We start from the raw sequence: 16,171 nt of genomic DNA, 5'->3' as shown, positions 1-16,171 counted from the left end.
GTGAACAATACACTACAACATTTTTTCAGAGAACTAACAACTAAATAAAGACCTAAGCGTATTTCACACAGAACAATGCAAGATCGCACGTCGTCAATGCATCTATGGCATCATGCGGTGATCCGGGTCTGCTTGTGGCTGTACCGGTTCCTGTGCGACGTCAGAGACAGTACTTTCATCGTATGTGAAATACCCTGTACTTACGAATGATAGATTTCTTTTCATATAATATTCAATGTGTGAACATTACCTCAAACTATGATTTGAGTTTCTCTCTGCATATAGAATGTTCAGACAACTTAAGGCAGTGCAGTCGATCGACGTCTTCGAGAACCGCCGATTGTCAATAGTTAATTTTTAAGGCAGAAACGCAACGATAGAGCGCCGTGCAGGCAAATTTAGTTCTTGGCAGGCGAGGCTACTGCCACCAAGAACCATAATACGGAAAATGTGGAAAGACAAAACAAACAAACACACACACACACACACATATATATATATATATATATATATATATATATATATATATATATATATATATATATATATATATTGCAATATTCCGTAGGATGATAGGCACCAACGCAATGTTCTGTAATTGCAGGTTTCTTCAGCTGCTATGGAAGATAACAGATAACCACACTGCAATTCTAATGTGCGCTTCAAACTACTGGAATAGTGTTATCAAAGAAGATAAATTTAGCGTTTTACCTTATAAAAATTGATGGAGGTTTTTGTTTAGGTCTGCTCTCCTGGTCAAATACAAAGAGACAGAGTTAATCCCACTTGCTCACCCATTGGTGATTAATGTTTGATATCTTTCGTCATCTTTGGTCCTGTGGTGGTGTTAGTTGTTTACAGTGTTTGCGTGTGAGGGGGAGTTCGTGAGAGGTCTTTCTGAATACGCCACATTATGGCTCTTCGTCCGCTGAGTTAAAATTGCCTGTTGACATGTAGCGGTTGTCAAAGACGTCACCCGGGTGCAGTCTCGCAAGTTGTTTATATCTGAAAATGACCAGATACATCCACATACTGTTCTACCACGAATGGAAACAATAAATGAAGAGCGAAGGACTTCGTGGTGGTGATCTAATAGTCTTGGACACTGAGTTGAGGCCTTTTGGATCACGAAGATAAGATGCTTCAACTACGGGTAAAAAAAAGACTTATCTCTAGCGGGGAGAGTAATCAAAGTAATCGAAACCGTGAGTCCTTCATCTGAATGCACGAAAAACTACTAGGTTCTGTATCGTCGCTATAGTTTTAACGAAAAACCTATTATTCGCTCGTTAATTAAGTAGGACGTTTACTGTATGTCCCCAATCGTTCTCGATTGACGGCCCATCAACCATACACTTGCCGATTTAAAGAACCTATCGAAAATACATACCTAAATCGCGAACATATCTTTCTGTCATCGTCTCGCAGAGGGCGCTCTCAACATCCCCTGTATAACCCAATTAACGCGTTCGTGTAAGCCATATGGCACCCTGTCTATAAAAATCAAGTTTGCAATTTTCATTAAATAAAATAATACTTCATGGTTCCATTGCGAGAAAAATCCGGCAAATTGTTTTCGACCGAATGTGCAGGCGTTGGATTGCACTGATGGTCCCTTTGCTGTTCATATTTCGTAGTAGATATACATCCTGGGCGTCCAACAATGTGACTAAAATGTGACAACGCCTATAATGTATGAAGAACGGTATTTACTTTTGCCAGGGACTCATTCTGTTGAAGGACTGAAGAGTTCATCCGAAAGTTTACTTTCATCGATATCTACGACATCTATACTACTGCACGACAAGACATTGCTTGACGTTGTTACCAAAAATCTCGAAAAGTTCTTCACCAATTTACTTCAGATTTTTACATAATCTAATTAACACTCAGACGAACAGAGACTACTTATTTTTCTAAACTACAATGTACAGATTTTCTGTTAAAACATGCAGTGCTTTGCTGTGAAAATGTTCGGTTCCATTTTCTTTCTCATAGTCAGTTTTAACGATCTATGGCAAAAAGGCATGAACTATTTCTCCCATATTTATTCTTTTTCCCTATGTGCAATTTTATACAAGAAATTGAATACAGAACGATGTGCTGTTTTGTTTTCTTCCTCGCTGTCAGTGTTTACAGAAAACAGGATAGCTGCATTTTTGGCTTATCATCTTATGATTAGAATACTACTACGGAATCTGAATGTTTTGTTTTCTTCCTCGCTGTCAGTGTTTACAGAAAACTGGATAGCTGCATTTTTGGCTTATCATCTTATGATTAGAATACTACTACGGAATCTGAATTGTCCGAAACCCTTTCGCAGGTTACAACTGTGCGAAATACTGTCACTGAACCAGGACAGATCTCTGCTATTCACCGTGTACCAATGATCCCAAACGATTTACCTTTTCGTTTTAAGCGCCATCAATTTCCAATCAAGATCAGAAGAAGTTGGAAAGAGAATATGGTCAGAGAGGGTGGGAAAGGTGACGGACAGGAGAGAGGAGATCGACAGGGGTGGGGGAGGAAATGGACAGAGAAAGGAGATGGAGAGAGAAAGAGAGAGAGAGAGAGAGAGAGAGAGAGAGAGAGAGAGAGAGACACAGAGAGGAAGGTGGGGGGGGGGGGGAGAAGATAAGGCTGTATATGATTCCCGTAGCAAATGCGAAGGATCTCTGGGTACGCTAACAATTACATGACATAAACAATATAGAATTATGACATCGCTAACATCCCTACGTGGCACTGGGAAGAGAATAAAAGATGAAAAATATTTGATCTGCCTTTTAACTCTAAAGGAATTCGATTTCCAGGGAGACTTGAATAGCTGGTGATGATAAAAAACTGTCGGAGGTGGTGTACTGAGTACTACAGGGTGGTTTTGAGAGAGCCTTGTTTCACCCACGGACAGTTTTATATTGCTTGGTGAAGAGTGAGTTCTCCCCAATAATATATTTATATTTTTCTGCCGTAGGGGAAACTAGAAATGCTGATGAGTAAGTTTTCTGCTACTTTAGAACCATAATAAATCTAAAATAATTAGTTTATGAATTTTTAACATACTGACATCTGAAAAATGTGCAAACAAAATTACATGAATTTCATGATATAGACAGACTATTATTTTTGACAACAGAAGACTGGGATAAATGACGGGAAACCGGTTACTTTAAAATTTTATTAAAAAAATATGTTAAATTTTATTTAATAAACATGGAAGTTTTCTACGTTAGCTGACTTCTGTGACGTTGAGTTGCGTAGTAAAGTGCGAATCTAGGGTTATTTGTTTGTCTGCCAATGAGAACGAACAGCAAAATACGATGCTGAATAAGATGAAGAATCGGGAGACTTGTGGAACGATAACTTTCCAGCAGAAGTGAGAAGAAGTTGGTAAACAGGGAAAGAAAGGCAATAGTTATCTCTGTAACTAGATACACCACAAAGGGGAATTGCCTGAGCACTTTCTTGCAATGGTTATGATGCCAACTGAGAAAGCGAGACCTAAAATTGTGAAGAGCACAAGTCTACCAGTCTAATTTTTCTAGCAGCTAAAGTATTGCTGAGAGTCCTGAATAAAAGGATACGTGGTAAGTGGAGGGTGCAGTTCGGATATTGAAGAGTAAGAGAAAAAACAGATGCTATTATCCTGTTAAGAATCATAGCGTGAAAGATGCATTGACAAAGGCAGAGAAATTTATGTTGTTTTTATTGATTTGGAAAAAGCTTTCGACAAACTGGTAGGTATTTTGAGGAGGAAAGGAGTAGACTGGAAGGAGAGACGACTAGTAGAGACTCTGTACTTACAAAAGGAAGTACGAATAAGGATTGGAAATGAAATGTCGGAAGGAAGCTGCATAGTAAGGGGCATTAGAGAAGGTTGTTGCCTCTCCCCTATGGTATGCAATTTATACCTGAAAGAGATTATTGAGAAACTCTTGGAGGGGAGAAAAGGAGTATGTTTTACGGGGATTAGAATACAATGTATAAGACTTTGCTGGAACGTGGTATTAGTGGCAGAAAGCGAACGAACCATAAATAAAATGTGAAAAGATTTGAATGAAGCTGGAGTGGAATATGGGGGAGAATAAATACAGAAAAAAGTGTACACTGATCGGCACAGGAAGGAGACTGGCAAATATTAAGTTAGGAAAAGTTATTATTAGCTAAGTGAGAACAATTAAATGCCTTGGAAGTACCATGACAGAAGACCTGAGATGTCACCAGGAGGTGAAAACTCTCATTCCTTTGTCGAAGAAGGCATTCGATAGAAAGAGTAGATTATTATGTGGCAAAATGGATGAAGGTCTAAGAAAAAGGATTGGCGAGAGTTTTGTATGGAGTGTGGCAGTCTATGGGGCAAAAACATGGAAATTGAGCGATATGATGAAAAAAGGCTAGAAGCATCTGAGATGTGGACGTGAAGTAGAATGAGATGGATATTCTGGATAGAAAGAGTGAATAGCGAAAGTGATGAAAAGGGTTGGTGAGAGAAGACAGTTGGATATTAGAAAGGAAGAAGCACTGGATGAGACATTCGTTGAAATTTGAATGCTTGCTAACAGACTCTTTGGAACGACTAGTTTGTGGGAGGAGACTGAGAGGAAGGAACAGACGGAAGATGATACAAGAGATAGAGGGAACTGGAAATTACGTGGAGCTGAAGAGGGTGGCGGAAAACAGGAGAGCATGGACCCCTACCATGTGAAAACCTGCCTTTGGACAGAACACTAATGATGATGATCACGCCGATTGTTCTTATAGTTCTACAGGTATGTCCAGCTTAATGTATTGTATTAAGATTCAAGAGCCAGTATTGTTTGTCATTTTTTGTGTTTTTCGTTGTTCCTTAACTGCTTCTGCACTCTTGGTCATAGGATCTCTCTAGTCAAATAAGTGAAGGGCTGTTTGTTGCTATAGGCGTTTCACATCTTTTTGTTTACGTAGCATTATCATTGGCCTAACGGACACGAAATGCAAATAAATGATACGAAATTGTTTACTGCTACAGATTTGTGGATTATATAATCTATATGGTAGACGAACAAACAGATAAAACAAACAAACTTCACACAGACGTAAATAGTACTCAGAACATATCTAATTCTCCATATAAAAAGAAACACAAAAACAAATACAAAGATTGGATATAGTACTAAAAAGAGAAGAAAATAGTCACTATTTTTATATTTGCAAAAACCAACAGCAACACATACGATTATACATGCCATATGAAACCAGAACCAAATTCACCAGCTAGCAGCTCTCCAACACTTTAAATACAGACTTAATAAAATCCCACTCGGCAGAGAAAAAAATAAAAACGAGTTATAAACAATACAGCCCATAGGTAAAAGTAAGTGATATAATACCCACACAATAAAAGACCAACCACGAAAAACAACTAAATAAAAATGAAAATAAGCAGAGGATATCAGCACTATAAAACTGCAAAATCAACAGGACACAACAGCACACACACTCATAACATAGCAAACAAAAAGAAATCAACACACCGAAAGTACTTTAGAAAAAAGGAATACATATAGCACACACAACAATAAACATATTCCAATCTCATTTCCAAAAACCAATAGAAAAATCAATCAAATACCAAGGACCTGGTACACACCTGTTAGAATGTCAAAATTCCAAGCCAGAGAATTTGAGGATGACAGGCAGAAGTTTCAAAATTCGATACAAAGAACCATAAGTAGCTGGGTGTATGCAAAGAGCAATTCTATCTTTGCTGAACACCTAACTAACACGGGCATGAAATATCTAATATGGAACAGGATATGAAAATAATCAGAAGGAACAGTCATAACAGAAAATTAACATTACAAGAAAATTTTCACATACAAAGAGCTCTTGCAATAAACAGGAAAGTAATAAATGACCAAGTCAATGTAAATAAGAACTCACTGATTTTCTCAGGCACTAAAACGATAACTCAGTGTAGAACACAACCAGTGTAGAACACAACCAGACTAAATAACAACTTAATCTTCCCAACATCGACACTCAAATATGAAAAAATACTATAATTTGCTATTCCCTCCATTTAACTGCCACCCCCTCCCCCACCGCCTTTTCACAGAGGAGGTCTCATCACCACACGAACCCACATAACAGACAAACGAACATAGACGTACATACAGACACCACAACGCAACCAAAAGACGAACGAAAAGCGCACTACGACAGCTAGCAAGACTATACATATAAACACTCACGAGCAACACACAATGAAAGTGTTCATTTGAAATTTGTTCGAAAGCGCCGAAAATCGGACATAATTGGTTTACGCAGGCCACCTAACTACACCTCCCAGGCGGCACATATGGAATGATAAGATTACAAAATCCTAAACAGAATGAAATGTAGTAATTTAACGGTATGAAACGTGGGCGCATAAAGTTCTTTCTTAGCTAACAACAAGACAATAACAGAAAACTTTAATATGGTAATATATCTGGAATAATTACATAACGCAGTTGTTACAAACATAAACCTGTATTACAGGCCACTGAAGATGCTTCATAAATAAGAAGCAGCGAAACTCGTATGCTACAGAACAAAGAGCTTTCATATAGTTGCACAGACGGACGACATTTCAAAGAATCTAGTAGTCTGTTAATGAAGAAACAATGAGGTCCCTTGGCTTTTAGCTCCATTCAGATTGTTAATTATGCCTCATATATACCAAATGTTCCCCCTGAATGGTTCCTCTGAACAGTAATTCTATGCAGAAAGACTTCGTTTGAGACAAGAGCAGCTGAGACGAGGAAAAAAGTTCACTGACACTCATCACAGTTAGCACAAAATATGAACAGATATACTTCTGCCACACAGTGCTGATAAAAGAAGAGGTACCCTCTCTGAGTATGTTAGTACATCCCACTAACTCTAAACGTAATGTTAGTATGTTCGGGTGCAAACAAATGACAAGGTAAATCACTATGCAAGACACTCAACACAATGCTATACATACAAGACGTATAATTTTTTCGCCTTGTTCTTTAATGTGAAAAATTAATTCTGTTGTAATTAACAGTATAAACCGTTATTTCTAATTATGTTTACAATAAACACTTTAAATCGTATTTATAAAGTTAGTTATTTATGAGAAATGTGTGTTATGAATACTGGTTCCTGTTCAGGGATTAGGTACTACAATAATTAGTGAGAGAAAAAAGCCAGGGTAGGGGAAGCACTTTAGTTAGGGCAGCTGAATGGTTATTGTAGCAATGTTCGTCCATTATTATGTGTGAGAATTCTGTGGAATAGCACATGGACGACTCTATTAGCGCCAGCTCATGACTACCAGCAGTTCTTCATCATACCAAGAAAATGTGCATGATTCCATTAGAACTATTAGGACATAGAGCAGTGACAATATTGTGTTAATACATGTTCAGGAGTAAACGACTCCTGTCATAAAGCAGCATCTGCGACGCAAACGTTTGTGGGCAACAACATTCGTGAAATAGACTGGTTTGTCCGGAACCCCGACCGGAACTGACTGGAACATCTTTGAGACGAATTGTAGCGTCGAATTCGCTCCAAACCTTCTCTGGTTTAGGCTCTTGTGGCCTCAGACATTCATACGTCTCATTGAAAGTGTCCTCAGCAGAGCTGAAACTGTCATAAAGATTAAGGGTGGACGCACCCCATATTAATGTCCACAAATAAGTGTCCGTATAATTTTGATGAGATAGTGTAACTGCCGCCGCAGCCTAAATACTTTGAAGGTTTCACTTGTTTTATCAGCGGATTTTCACAACGAATTATGCTAGTGTGCAGTCCTTTTTAAATAAATGACGTTACTCTTGTTTCACTGTAGACAGTCATCTCACTTGGGTTGAAAGTTCCTGTTGACGTTTCTCATTTTTTGAGAATTAAATTAGTGTTCTTAAACACCGCTATGTGCATAAAACGCCGTAGTTCTTTATTCTATCTACGTGAACATGTTTCTTTTTGTAAAATATTTTGTAAAAATATTATACAACCTACACAGCAGTTTTTCTAAAAACTGTTGCGTGCATTGTTTATAATATGTGCATGAAAGAAAGCAGACCTGTACAAATCCACTTTCGCTGTAAACGTAGTTTCGCGTGAGCTATCAAATCAAAATGCACATTTTATAGTTTTTAGGCCAAAAATAGAAAAAATAACACATGAAGTTTATTTATTTACTTATTTATTTACACGTCAAGTTCCGTAGGACCAAATTGAGGAGCAAATCTCCAAGGTCATGGAACGTGTCAGTACATGAAATTACAACATAAAAGAAATAACAGATAAAAATAAATGTTCATGAACCTGAAAAAAGTCAGTCCATAAGTTTAAGTAAACGCTATCAGCAATGCAATAAGAATCAGCTTAATTTTTCAAGGAACTCCTCGACAGAATAGAAGGAGTGATCCATGAGGAAACTTCAGTTTCGATTTGAAAGCGCGTGGATTACTGCTAAGATTTTTGAATTCGAGTTGCAGCTTACTGAAAATGGATGCAGCAGTATACTGCACACCTTTTTGCACAAGAGTTAAGGAGGTCCGATCAAAATGCAGGTTTGATTTCTGCTGAGTATTAACCGAGTGAAAGCTGCTTATTGTTGGAAATAAACTAATATTGGTAACAAGAAACGGCAATAAGGAATATACATATTGAGAGGGCACTGTCAAAATACCCAGACTCGTGAACAGAGGTCGACAAGAGGTTCGTGAACTCACACCACTTATTGCCCGAACCGCCCGTTTATGAGCCAAAAATATCCTTGTAGAATAGGAAGAGTTACCCCAAAATATAATACCATACAACATAAGCGAATGAAAATAACCAAAGTAGACTAATTTTCCTGTCGAAGTATCATTTACCTCTAATAGTAACAATGGCAGTATTAAGTCTTTGAACAAGATCCTGAACGTGAGCTTTTCACGACAGCTTACTATCTATCTGAACACCTAGAAATTTGAACTGTTCAGTTTCACTAATTATATGCCCATTCTGTAACATTAATACGTCAGGTATTGTTGAATTGTGTGTTAGAAACAGTAGAAACTGAGTCTTACTGTGATTTAACGTTAGTTTATTTTCTACAAGCCATGAACTGAGGTCATGTACTGCACTATTTGAAACCGAGCCAATGTTGCACACAACATCCTTCACTATCAAGCTAGTATGATCAGCAAACAGAAATATTTTAGAGTTACCTGTAATACTAGAAGGCATATCATTTATACAAATAAGAAACAGGAGTGGCCCCAACACTGATCCATGGGGCACCCCCCACTTGACAGTACCCCACTCAGATCCCACATTACAGCCGTTATCAACATTGTGAATAATGACCTTTTGGTGCCTGTTGCTAAAGTAAGAGGTGAACCAACTGTGATCTGCTCCCCGTATTCCGTAATGGTCCAACTTCTGGAGCAGTATTTTGTGATCAACACAATCAAATGCCTTTGTTAAATCAAAAAATACGCCAAGCGTTCGAAATTTTTTGTTTAGCCAATCCAGTAGCTCACAGAGGAAAGAGAATATAGGATTTTCAGTTGTTAAACGACTTCTAAAGCCGAACTGTACTTCTGATAGCAAATCGTATGATAGAAAATTATGAATTTTCGTTACATACACGGCCATTTCAATAACTTTTGCAAACACTGATGGCGTAGAAATAGGTCTAAAATTATCTACATTACCCCTTTCTCCCTTTTTATAGTTTTTTATTTTCCGGATATAGCTCGAGACCAACAGAAAATGCTAAATATATTTTGTTAAGAACAAATGTGCATTGTGTTTTGCAGACGCCGGAGTTTAAACACGTAAGTTTGATTGTAGATATTTGAATGTGAAACGTTACACACATCAAAGAATCGAGCGACTTCTGTACGGACCTAGTATTTCTGTTACTTTTGCCCACTGCAACATTTACTATAAGGACTAGACGAACGGGTTTAAGGAGAGCTACAGAATGACAGAGGGGAGTTGAGAGGTAGAAGTAGAGGTAGAGGTAGAGAGAGAGAGAGAGAGAGAGAGAGAGAGAGAGAGAGAGAGAAAATTCTACGACATTGTGTAATCCACCACCTTCAGGAATTTTTTCGTTGACAATTGTAGTCACGTGGAAGAGGATGGGTTACCAGCCATCATAACATCATCATAAAACAAAACAATAGGTGGAAGCCACATAGTGTCGTATGGTCCGCTAAAAGAATTCCGAACGCCTGGTGTACGGTCCCATGGTGCTCTCCATGTTCTACGGTCCAAATAATTACAGGCTGGGGGCCCATCCTTTTCCATGTGACACACTGAAATGCCAGAAGATTGAGCATTAATATTCGTAACGTGATTGCCTTTAATAAATGACATTGTGGCAGACGCAATATTTATTTAGTATAATTAATAAATGTAGGGACAGATAACAAGCGGAAAATCTGGAAATGATCTCAGCTACCGTCTGTACGGAGCAAATAATGGCAATTGCGCTATCACTTTACATTTGAAAATCAGCGAGGCGACTTCTGTCAGAAGGTAGGAGGCGGAAGGCCGAGCCGAGGCACTGAGCCTCTGGATGGGCGGAGAGAGGGAAGCTGGCGCGACGCGACACTCACGTTGATGACGACTCTCTCACAGAAGTCGTGGTCGTGTGGGATGGGCTCGAAGTGCGCCACGCCCGTGAACTGCGAGTGAGGGGTCGGCCCATCCTCGTCCTGGCTGCTCAGTTTCGGCAGCGACCTGCAACAACAACACACCACGTCACGTCACGTCACGTCGCTCGGCACCACTCCCCGCACCTCATTACACATACACTACTTACTGCTCAGCAGGAGGGGCCCCTCTGAAAAAGGACCTGAAGAGTGGAAATGGAAATATTTCTAATCACAAAACTTGTTTTCTATGCAGTTGTGTTCTCGATACTCTGTTGTATATCCGCAGACTTGTTCCGAGTGTCGAAGCATGGACAAAACGTGTCAAACATTCATTACTAGAAGGTGCCTGGTTTTTGTGCCAAGCAGTGCTTCCCAATGAAGTTCCAAGTGCCATACTTTAAGGACTGCTCCATATCCTGGGACTGTTTGTAGAAATGACACACAAATTTTTCGTGGGTGAGGATAAGTTTATGAGCTGCGACAGAGATTTTGCAGTTATAGAGGAACGAAGCAAGGTAAGCAAAGCTTTTGTTTCATAAGATCTACGCAAGACTGTTGAGTCAGCCAGAGCTACGAACCCACTGCTTGTAAGTTCAATGCATACAACTGTATTCTTAGATTTTAAAGGTGGTCTTGAAATATTATTGCTAATGCTGGCGTGTAAGACCTCCAAATGCTGTATGCCAAAGTGTCGCATAATCGCTCATCTCTAACACGTATATAAAAGTTCTTACTCTGAAACAGAACAATGGAAAATGTCCATGTATTCAGACGATGTATGACCATGGCAGGTGCGTGTCATTCTGTATTTCATCCGGAAGACCAGCCAGTTTGTCAGTTGCAGAACAGAGAGATCTGTTGACGATATGGCCACTTCTCCCCCAACAACACAGGAAGTTTTACAGTAAACTCTGCAACACCTCAATGGAGTTGGGTAAAAAACTGAAGTCAATTTTCTTTATTGCATTTAATTTCGTTATTGTTTCTTGAGAAATTTAAAAGTAATGAGAAATGGTTTTTGATGACTACAGTTTACTACTTAAAATATTACTGCTATATTTCTGTACTTGTGTTATCACAATGCACTTGTATCATCACAAGGTTCTTAAGACAAAACTTGTTTTGGTACATACAACGTTCTTAATAAATTACTTATTTTCAGATTTATCTCACTTTCGGCGGTGATGAACGACAGGCTTAGTTCTGTGGCATCAGAATACCTTCTGAATTTTCTGGGTACAAACAAGTTCTCCACAGAAAGAGATATATTGTCTTTTAATTCTCCTGAGACATTTGAGAATTAGCACTTAGATCTATTTCCATTTCCACTCTTCGTTTGCGTTTTAGAGGCTGGTTTTCTAGTGATAAAATTACGTAATATTATTCAACGATGTCTGTCATATGTATGTACAACGTATAATGTTAAGTGAAACGCCTTTCTTTTTTTTCTTCTTTTTTTTTTGTACGATAACTATGAGTCGTAAAAACACCGGACAAAATATTAGTCACCCCAGGTGACGTCACGCTAATACCGTGTAAATCCTTCATGATGTCCGCAATCGGCTAGGAAAGCGATCCACAAGTTTCTTCAGTTATGATGTATTTAGTGAAGTTAGTCATTGATGGCGAGATGATACGGAGCTACCATACCGCGGGTGCGGGGATGTTAACTGACAAATTTCATCAGCTGTTACAAATATTCCTAGACATTTTCTGTTGGATTGCGATCTGCTGCTTTGGCGGACCACTCGTGCTGCGATAGGATGCCTTAGTGTTCGTTAAACCCGGAAGGTATGCTTGCAGTCCTGTGAACACGGCTGTTGACACCGTGGAAGACGGAGTTGTCCACAGCGCACTCGTCATGAAGATGTAGAAGAAAGGGCCGACACTTGTTCACCGGGAATGTTGAGGCGGCCATCCTGCTCGATGTTCACGGTAACCTGAATGATTTGATCCAAGTACTGTAAGTATAAACAGCCCAAAACTTCCCCAGTGTTACATGGCTGCGTGTGATGCACTATACCTTGTAAAAGCACTGGAAATTCAAACGTTGACACACCAACAAATGGGGGATAGTCATTAACGGTATGATCATGAAGACGCCCAATCACGGTAGTTTCTTTCTACCTTTTGTAACGTCTCTATGTCGATCCATGTTACTCCACTGTTTTCATACAGTTGACCGGTATACAGGCAGCAGAACATGACTTACTTCAGCGGTGAAGGGTCTGTCGGTCTCCATTACTGTATCCGACACCAGTAGTTCCCAACCATGCTGTGACCATTACCCTTGAAATATATCACGTATGAGCCAATACCACCAACACAGCATGCTTAATCGATGCAAATTGTTGACGCTCCTTTTTAAGTTTAGCGACAGATAATGAATGTTAAGCTAACATTGAAACGAATCAAATGAAACTATGTAGGTTCAGAGAGCTTGTAGATTCTCAACCATCTATGACGTACACACACAGACAGAAGTTATGAATAAAAAAAAAGTATTAAGGCTGGGATTCGAACCCAGGTCTCTCGCTCACTAGGCAGATGCACTAACCATTACGCCATCCTGGCACAGTGCATCTGCTCAACTGTATCTACTGCCACAGCACGCCTCCCTCGTCAATCCAAATTCCCATTCACGCCTGTCTGAGTTTTGTTCCTTCAGTCTGAATATATACATCATAGAAACAATTAACATTCGCTGGTTTTTGTAGATATCTTTTAAGCTAAGAAACGAGTCAATGACACGCCTGATATTCCATGTCTGTGCCAAACTTTCTCATATTCTGCTTCGTGTAGGTGAATGAACATGGTAAGTCATGCTGCAAAGTAATAGGATTCCTCGCTTTTGATTTACTTGTTACAATATTCAAAACTACATTTTCAGACCTGAAAATCGTGGAGTAGGTATTCTCCACATCTATCTGTTTTGTAAAAACTTTCAGAGAGCTGTCTTCCTAAAGCGAAGGAATGGTTCTTCGGCTAGAATTTCACTATGTGAAAATATTCCGATAAGTATTGACTGCAACGACAGGATGGATAGAAAAAGAAACAGAAGAGTAAGAATGACCTGGAGCAGTTTTGGCAAACTAAATGGGTTTCTAAATAAATATAGCTTCCAATGTTCCTGAAGCTGAAGCTTGTAACAGCAGTGTAATAGTAGTTTAAAGTTACAAGAGTGAAGCACGGAAATATGGAAACAATTTAAAAACTTAGGGTCGCTCAGCGACGAAAGTAAGGACGTTTATGGGGAATTACTGGGAGAGAAAGGAAAATAAACAGACCGAGAAACAAATTGGAGTGTAAGACGTAATTGTGACTGGAAGGAAAACGAAATGAATGTAGACGAGACACGTATGGATTGTAGATGGACAAAGGCACATACTTTCTGAATTCAAAGATTTAAGGAAAGACTCTGAAAAGTTTTATTGAAAGTGGGTAGGTAAAACTGGAGCCTGCCAGGAGTACAATAAATTGTATTACCAGGAGTAGCATGGATGCGTATAACCGAGAACAGCAATGCCTGGGAAAGCTGAAAGCATGACGTTATCCATCTGTGGGTTTCAAATAGCTGATGTAATAATTCTTAGAGACTAAGGAAGTAGCGGCAACAGAGATGATTACTATTATTATTGTTGTCCTCGACGTCAACCCTGCGCTACTTCGGCAACCTGCATCCGTCTCATATGAGCGTAATTTGTCAAGCTTTGACTCCCTCTACGATTTTTATCCTTCATACATTTTCTTACTATCAAACTGACTACTCCCCGATGCCTGTGCATATTTTCCATTAAAAAAATCCCCTGTTTTCATCCAGATGTACCATAAATTTCTATTTTCCCGGGTTCAGGCTAGTACCGCTGTGTTAATTATCCGATCTATCTATCTATCTATCTAGTCTTCAGTATTTTTCTGTAACAACATGTGTGAAAAGCTTCATCCTCTTTTTGTCTGAACTGTTTATTGTTCTTGTTTCACTTCCACATAGGGCTACACCCTAAGCAAATACCTTCTGAAAAAATGCTCCCAACGTTTAAATTTACTTTTTTTCACAACCTCTTTTTTATCAAAAACGTTTTATTGCTAATGCCAGTCTGCATTATATATTTTCTCTATCTCGACCAACGTCACTTCTCTTGCTGCTGAAATAACAGATCTCACACATTACTTTTGGTATCTCATTTTCTAAAATAATTATCTCGTGATAATGTGATTTAATTCCACTTCATTCCATTCCCATTGATTTACTTTTGATATTGTTCCTCTAATAACCTTCTTTCAAGACACTGTCCATTTTGTTCAACTACACTTGCAAGTCCTTTTCCGTCTCTGACAGAATTAAAACGCCATCGGCAAACCTCAAAGTTTCAAACTCTTCTCTCTGAACTTTCCTCATCTTTCCATAGTTATCTTTGGTTTCCTCATAGTTTTCTCAACTTACTAACTGAATAACACTGGAGAGAGTCTACAAATCTGTCTTTCTTCCTCCTCACCTACTTTCAATTTCATACCCTTTGACTCTTATAACCGCACCCTCGTTACTGTAAAAGCTGTAAATTACATTCATAAAATATTTTAGTGTCAGTAGTAACCAACAATCGAACTCTTTTTTGTTCTTACACCCTCCTCCCCGTCCCCTAGGAAGTGTTTCCTGCGCAAGGTTGGGAACCACTGGTACAAAGGACCGAATTACATCGCCGGTTGTACTCTCGATTTTGATGACATCTATGACTTAGAGTGAAGCAGTGGTAAGTCAGGGAGCATCACGTGGTGGTCGGGGGCAGATCGTCGACCTGCGTTACATTCGCACGTCAGCGTTGTGTTGCGTCTGACTCACTGGCGCATTTAACCATGTGCCTTGTGTTACCGTATCACGCATATCATGGTTATTTTGATCAGTGACAGCACTTTACCACCTTAGCTGGTAACCACTGATGACTGCTCCAGTTGTATAAATAACATAAAAATTTTGTCTTACTGACTACATACATTGGTGCAGTGGAAACAATGGAAAACTGTAATAGGGAAAATCTTGTATGTAAAGGAATCATAATATACATGCACTGGTTATGCTTTTACTACTAAGCGAAACGTATTTTGTCTGATACTGAATGTTGTTATTCGTTGCATAATATACAGACATCCTCGAATAACATTGAATGATTAGTACTGGCTTTGCGACTCACTTAAACAGCATCTCAGATGTGTTACGTAGTGAGACAAATCCGCACGGCTGTGTTCACGGAAGTGACTAACAAGTTATTGTTTTGTGAGTAGGATTGAATAGAGAAATAAGGAGTTGTTGGATGAGGACAACCGGAAGAATTGTCTCAGACGACTAAATTTTTTTTGTGGAAATCCTTTCATTATTTAAATGAAATAGTACCATGAAACAAAACTGTAGACATTTACTAATCACCTTAAAGTTGACAGTCCATATATTCAGTATGTATTGTTAATGTTTTCAGTATTATAATGATAATGAAATCCATGGATACACTCAGAAATCATTTCTATTG

At 38.9% G+C, this 16,171-nt stretch overlaps 1 protein-coding gene across 1 annotated transcript in view; it reads right to left on the bottom strand.

Annotated features, from left to right (window-relative positions):
• Positions 1–16,171, bottom strand: part of LOC126260579 (potassium voltage-gated channel protein Shaker) — a 1,077,050-nt gene that overhangs the window by 638,629 nt on the left and 422,250 nt on the right. Inside the window, exon 4 of the mRNA XM_049957914.1 lies at positions 10,611–10,734. Coding sequence (XP_049813871.1) covers positions 10,611–10,734 — 124 coding nt within the window. The remainder of the gene's footprint in view (positions 1–10,610; positions 10,735–16,171) is intronic.

Source organism: Schistocerca nitens, chromosome 5, assembly GCF_023898315.1.
Source record: "Schistocerca nitens isolate TAMUIC-IGC-003100 chromosome 5, iqSchNite1.1, whole genome shotgun sequence".
Taxonomy (NCBI): domain Eukaryota; kingdom Metazoa; phylum Arthropoda; class Insecta; order Orthoptera; family Acrididae; genus Schistocerca; species Schistocerca nitens.
This window is presented reverse-complemented; position numbering and strand designations above follow the sequence as displayed.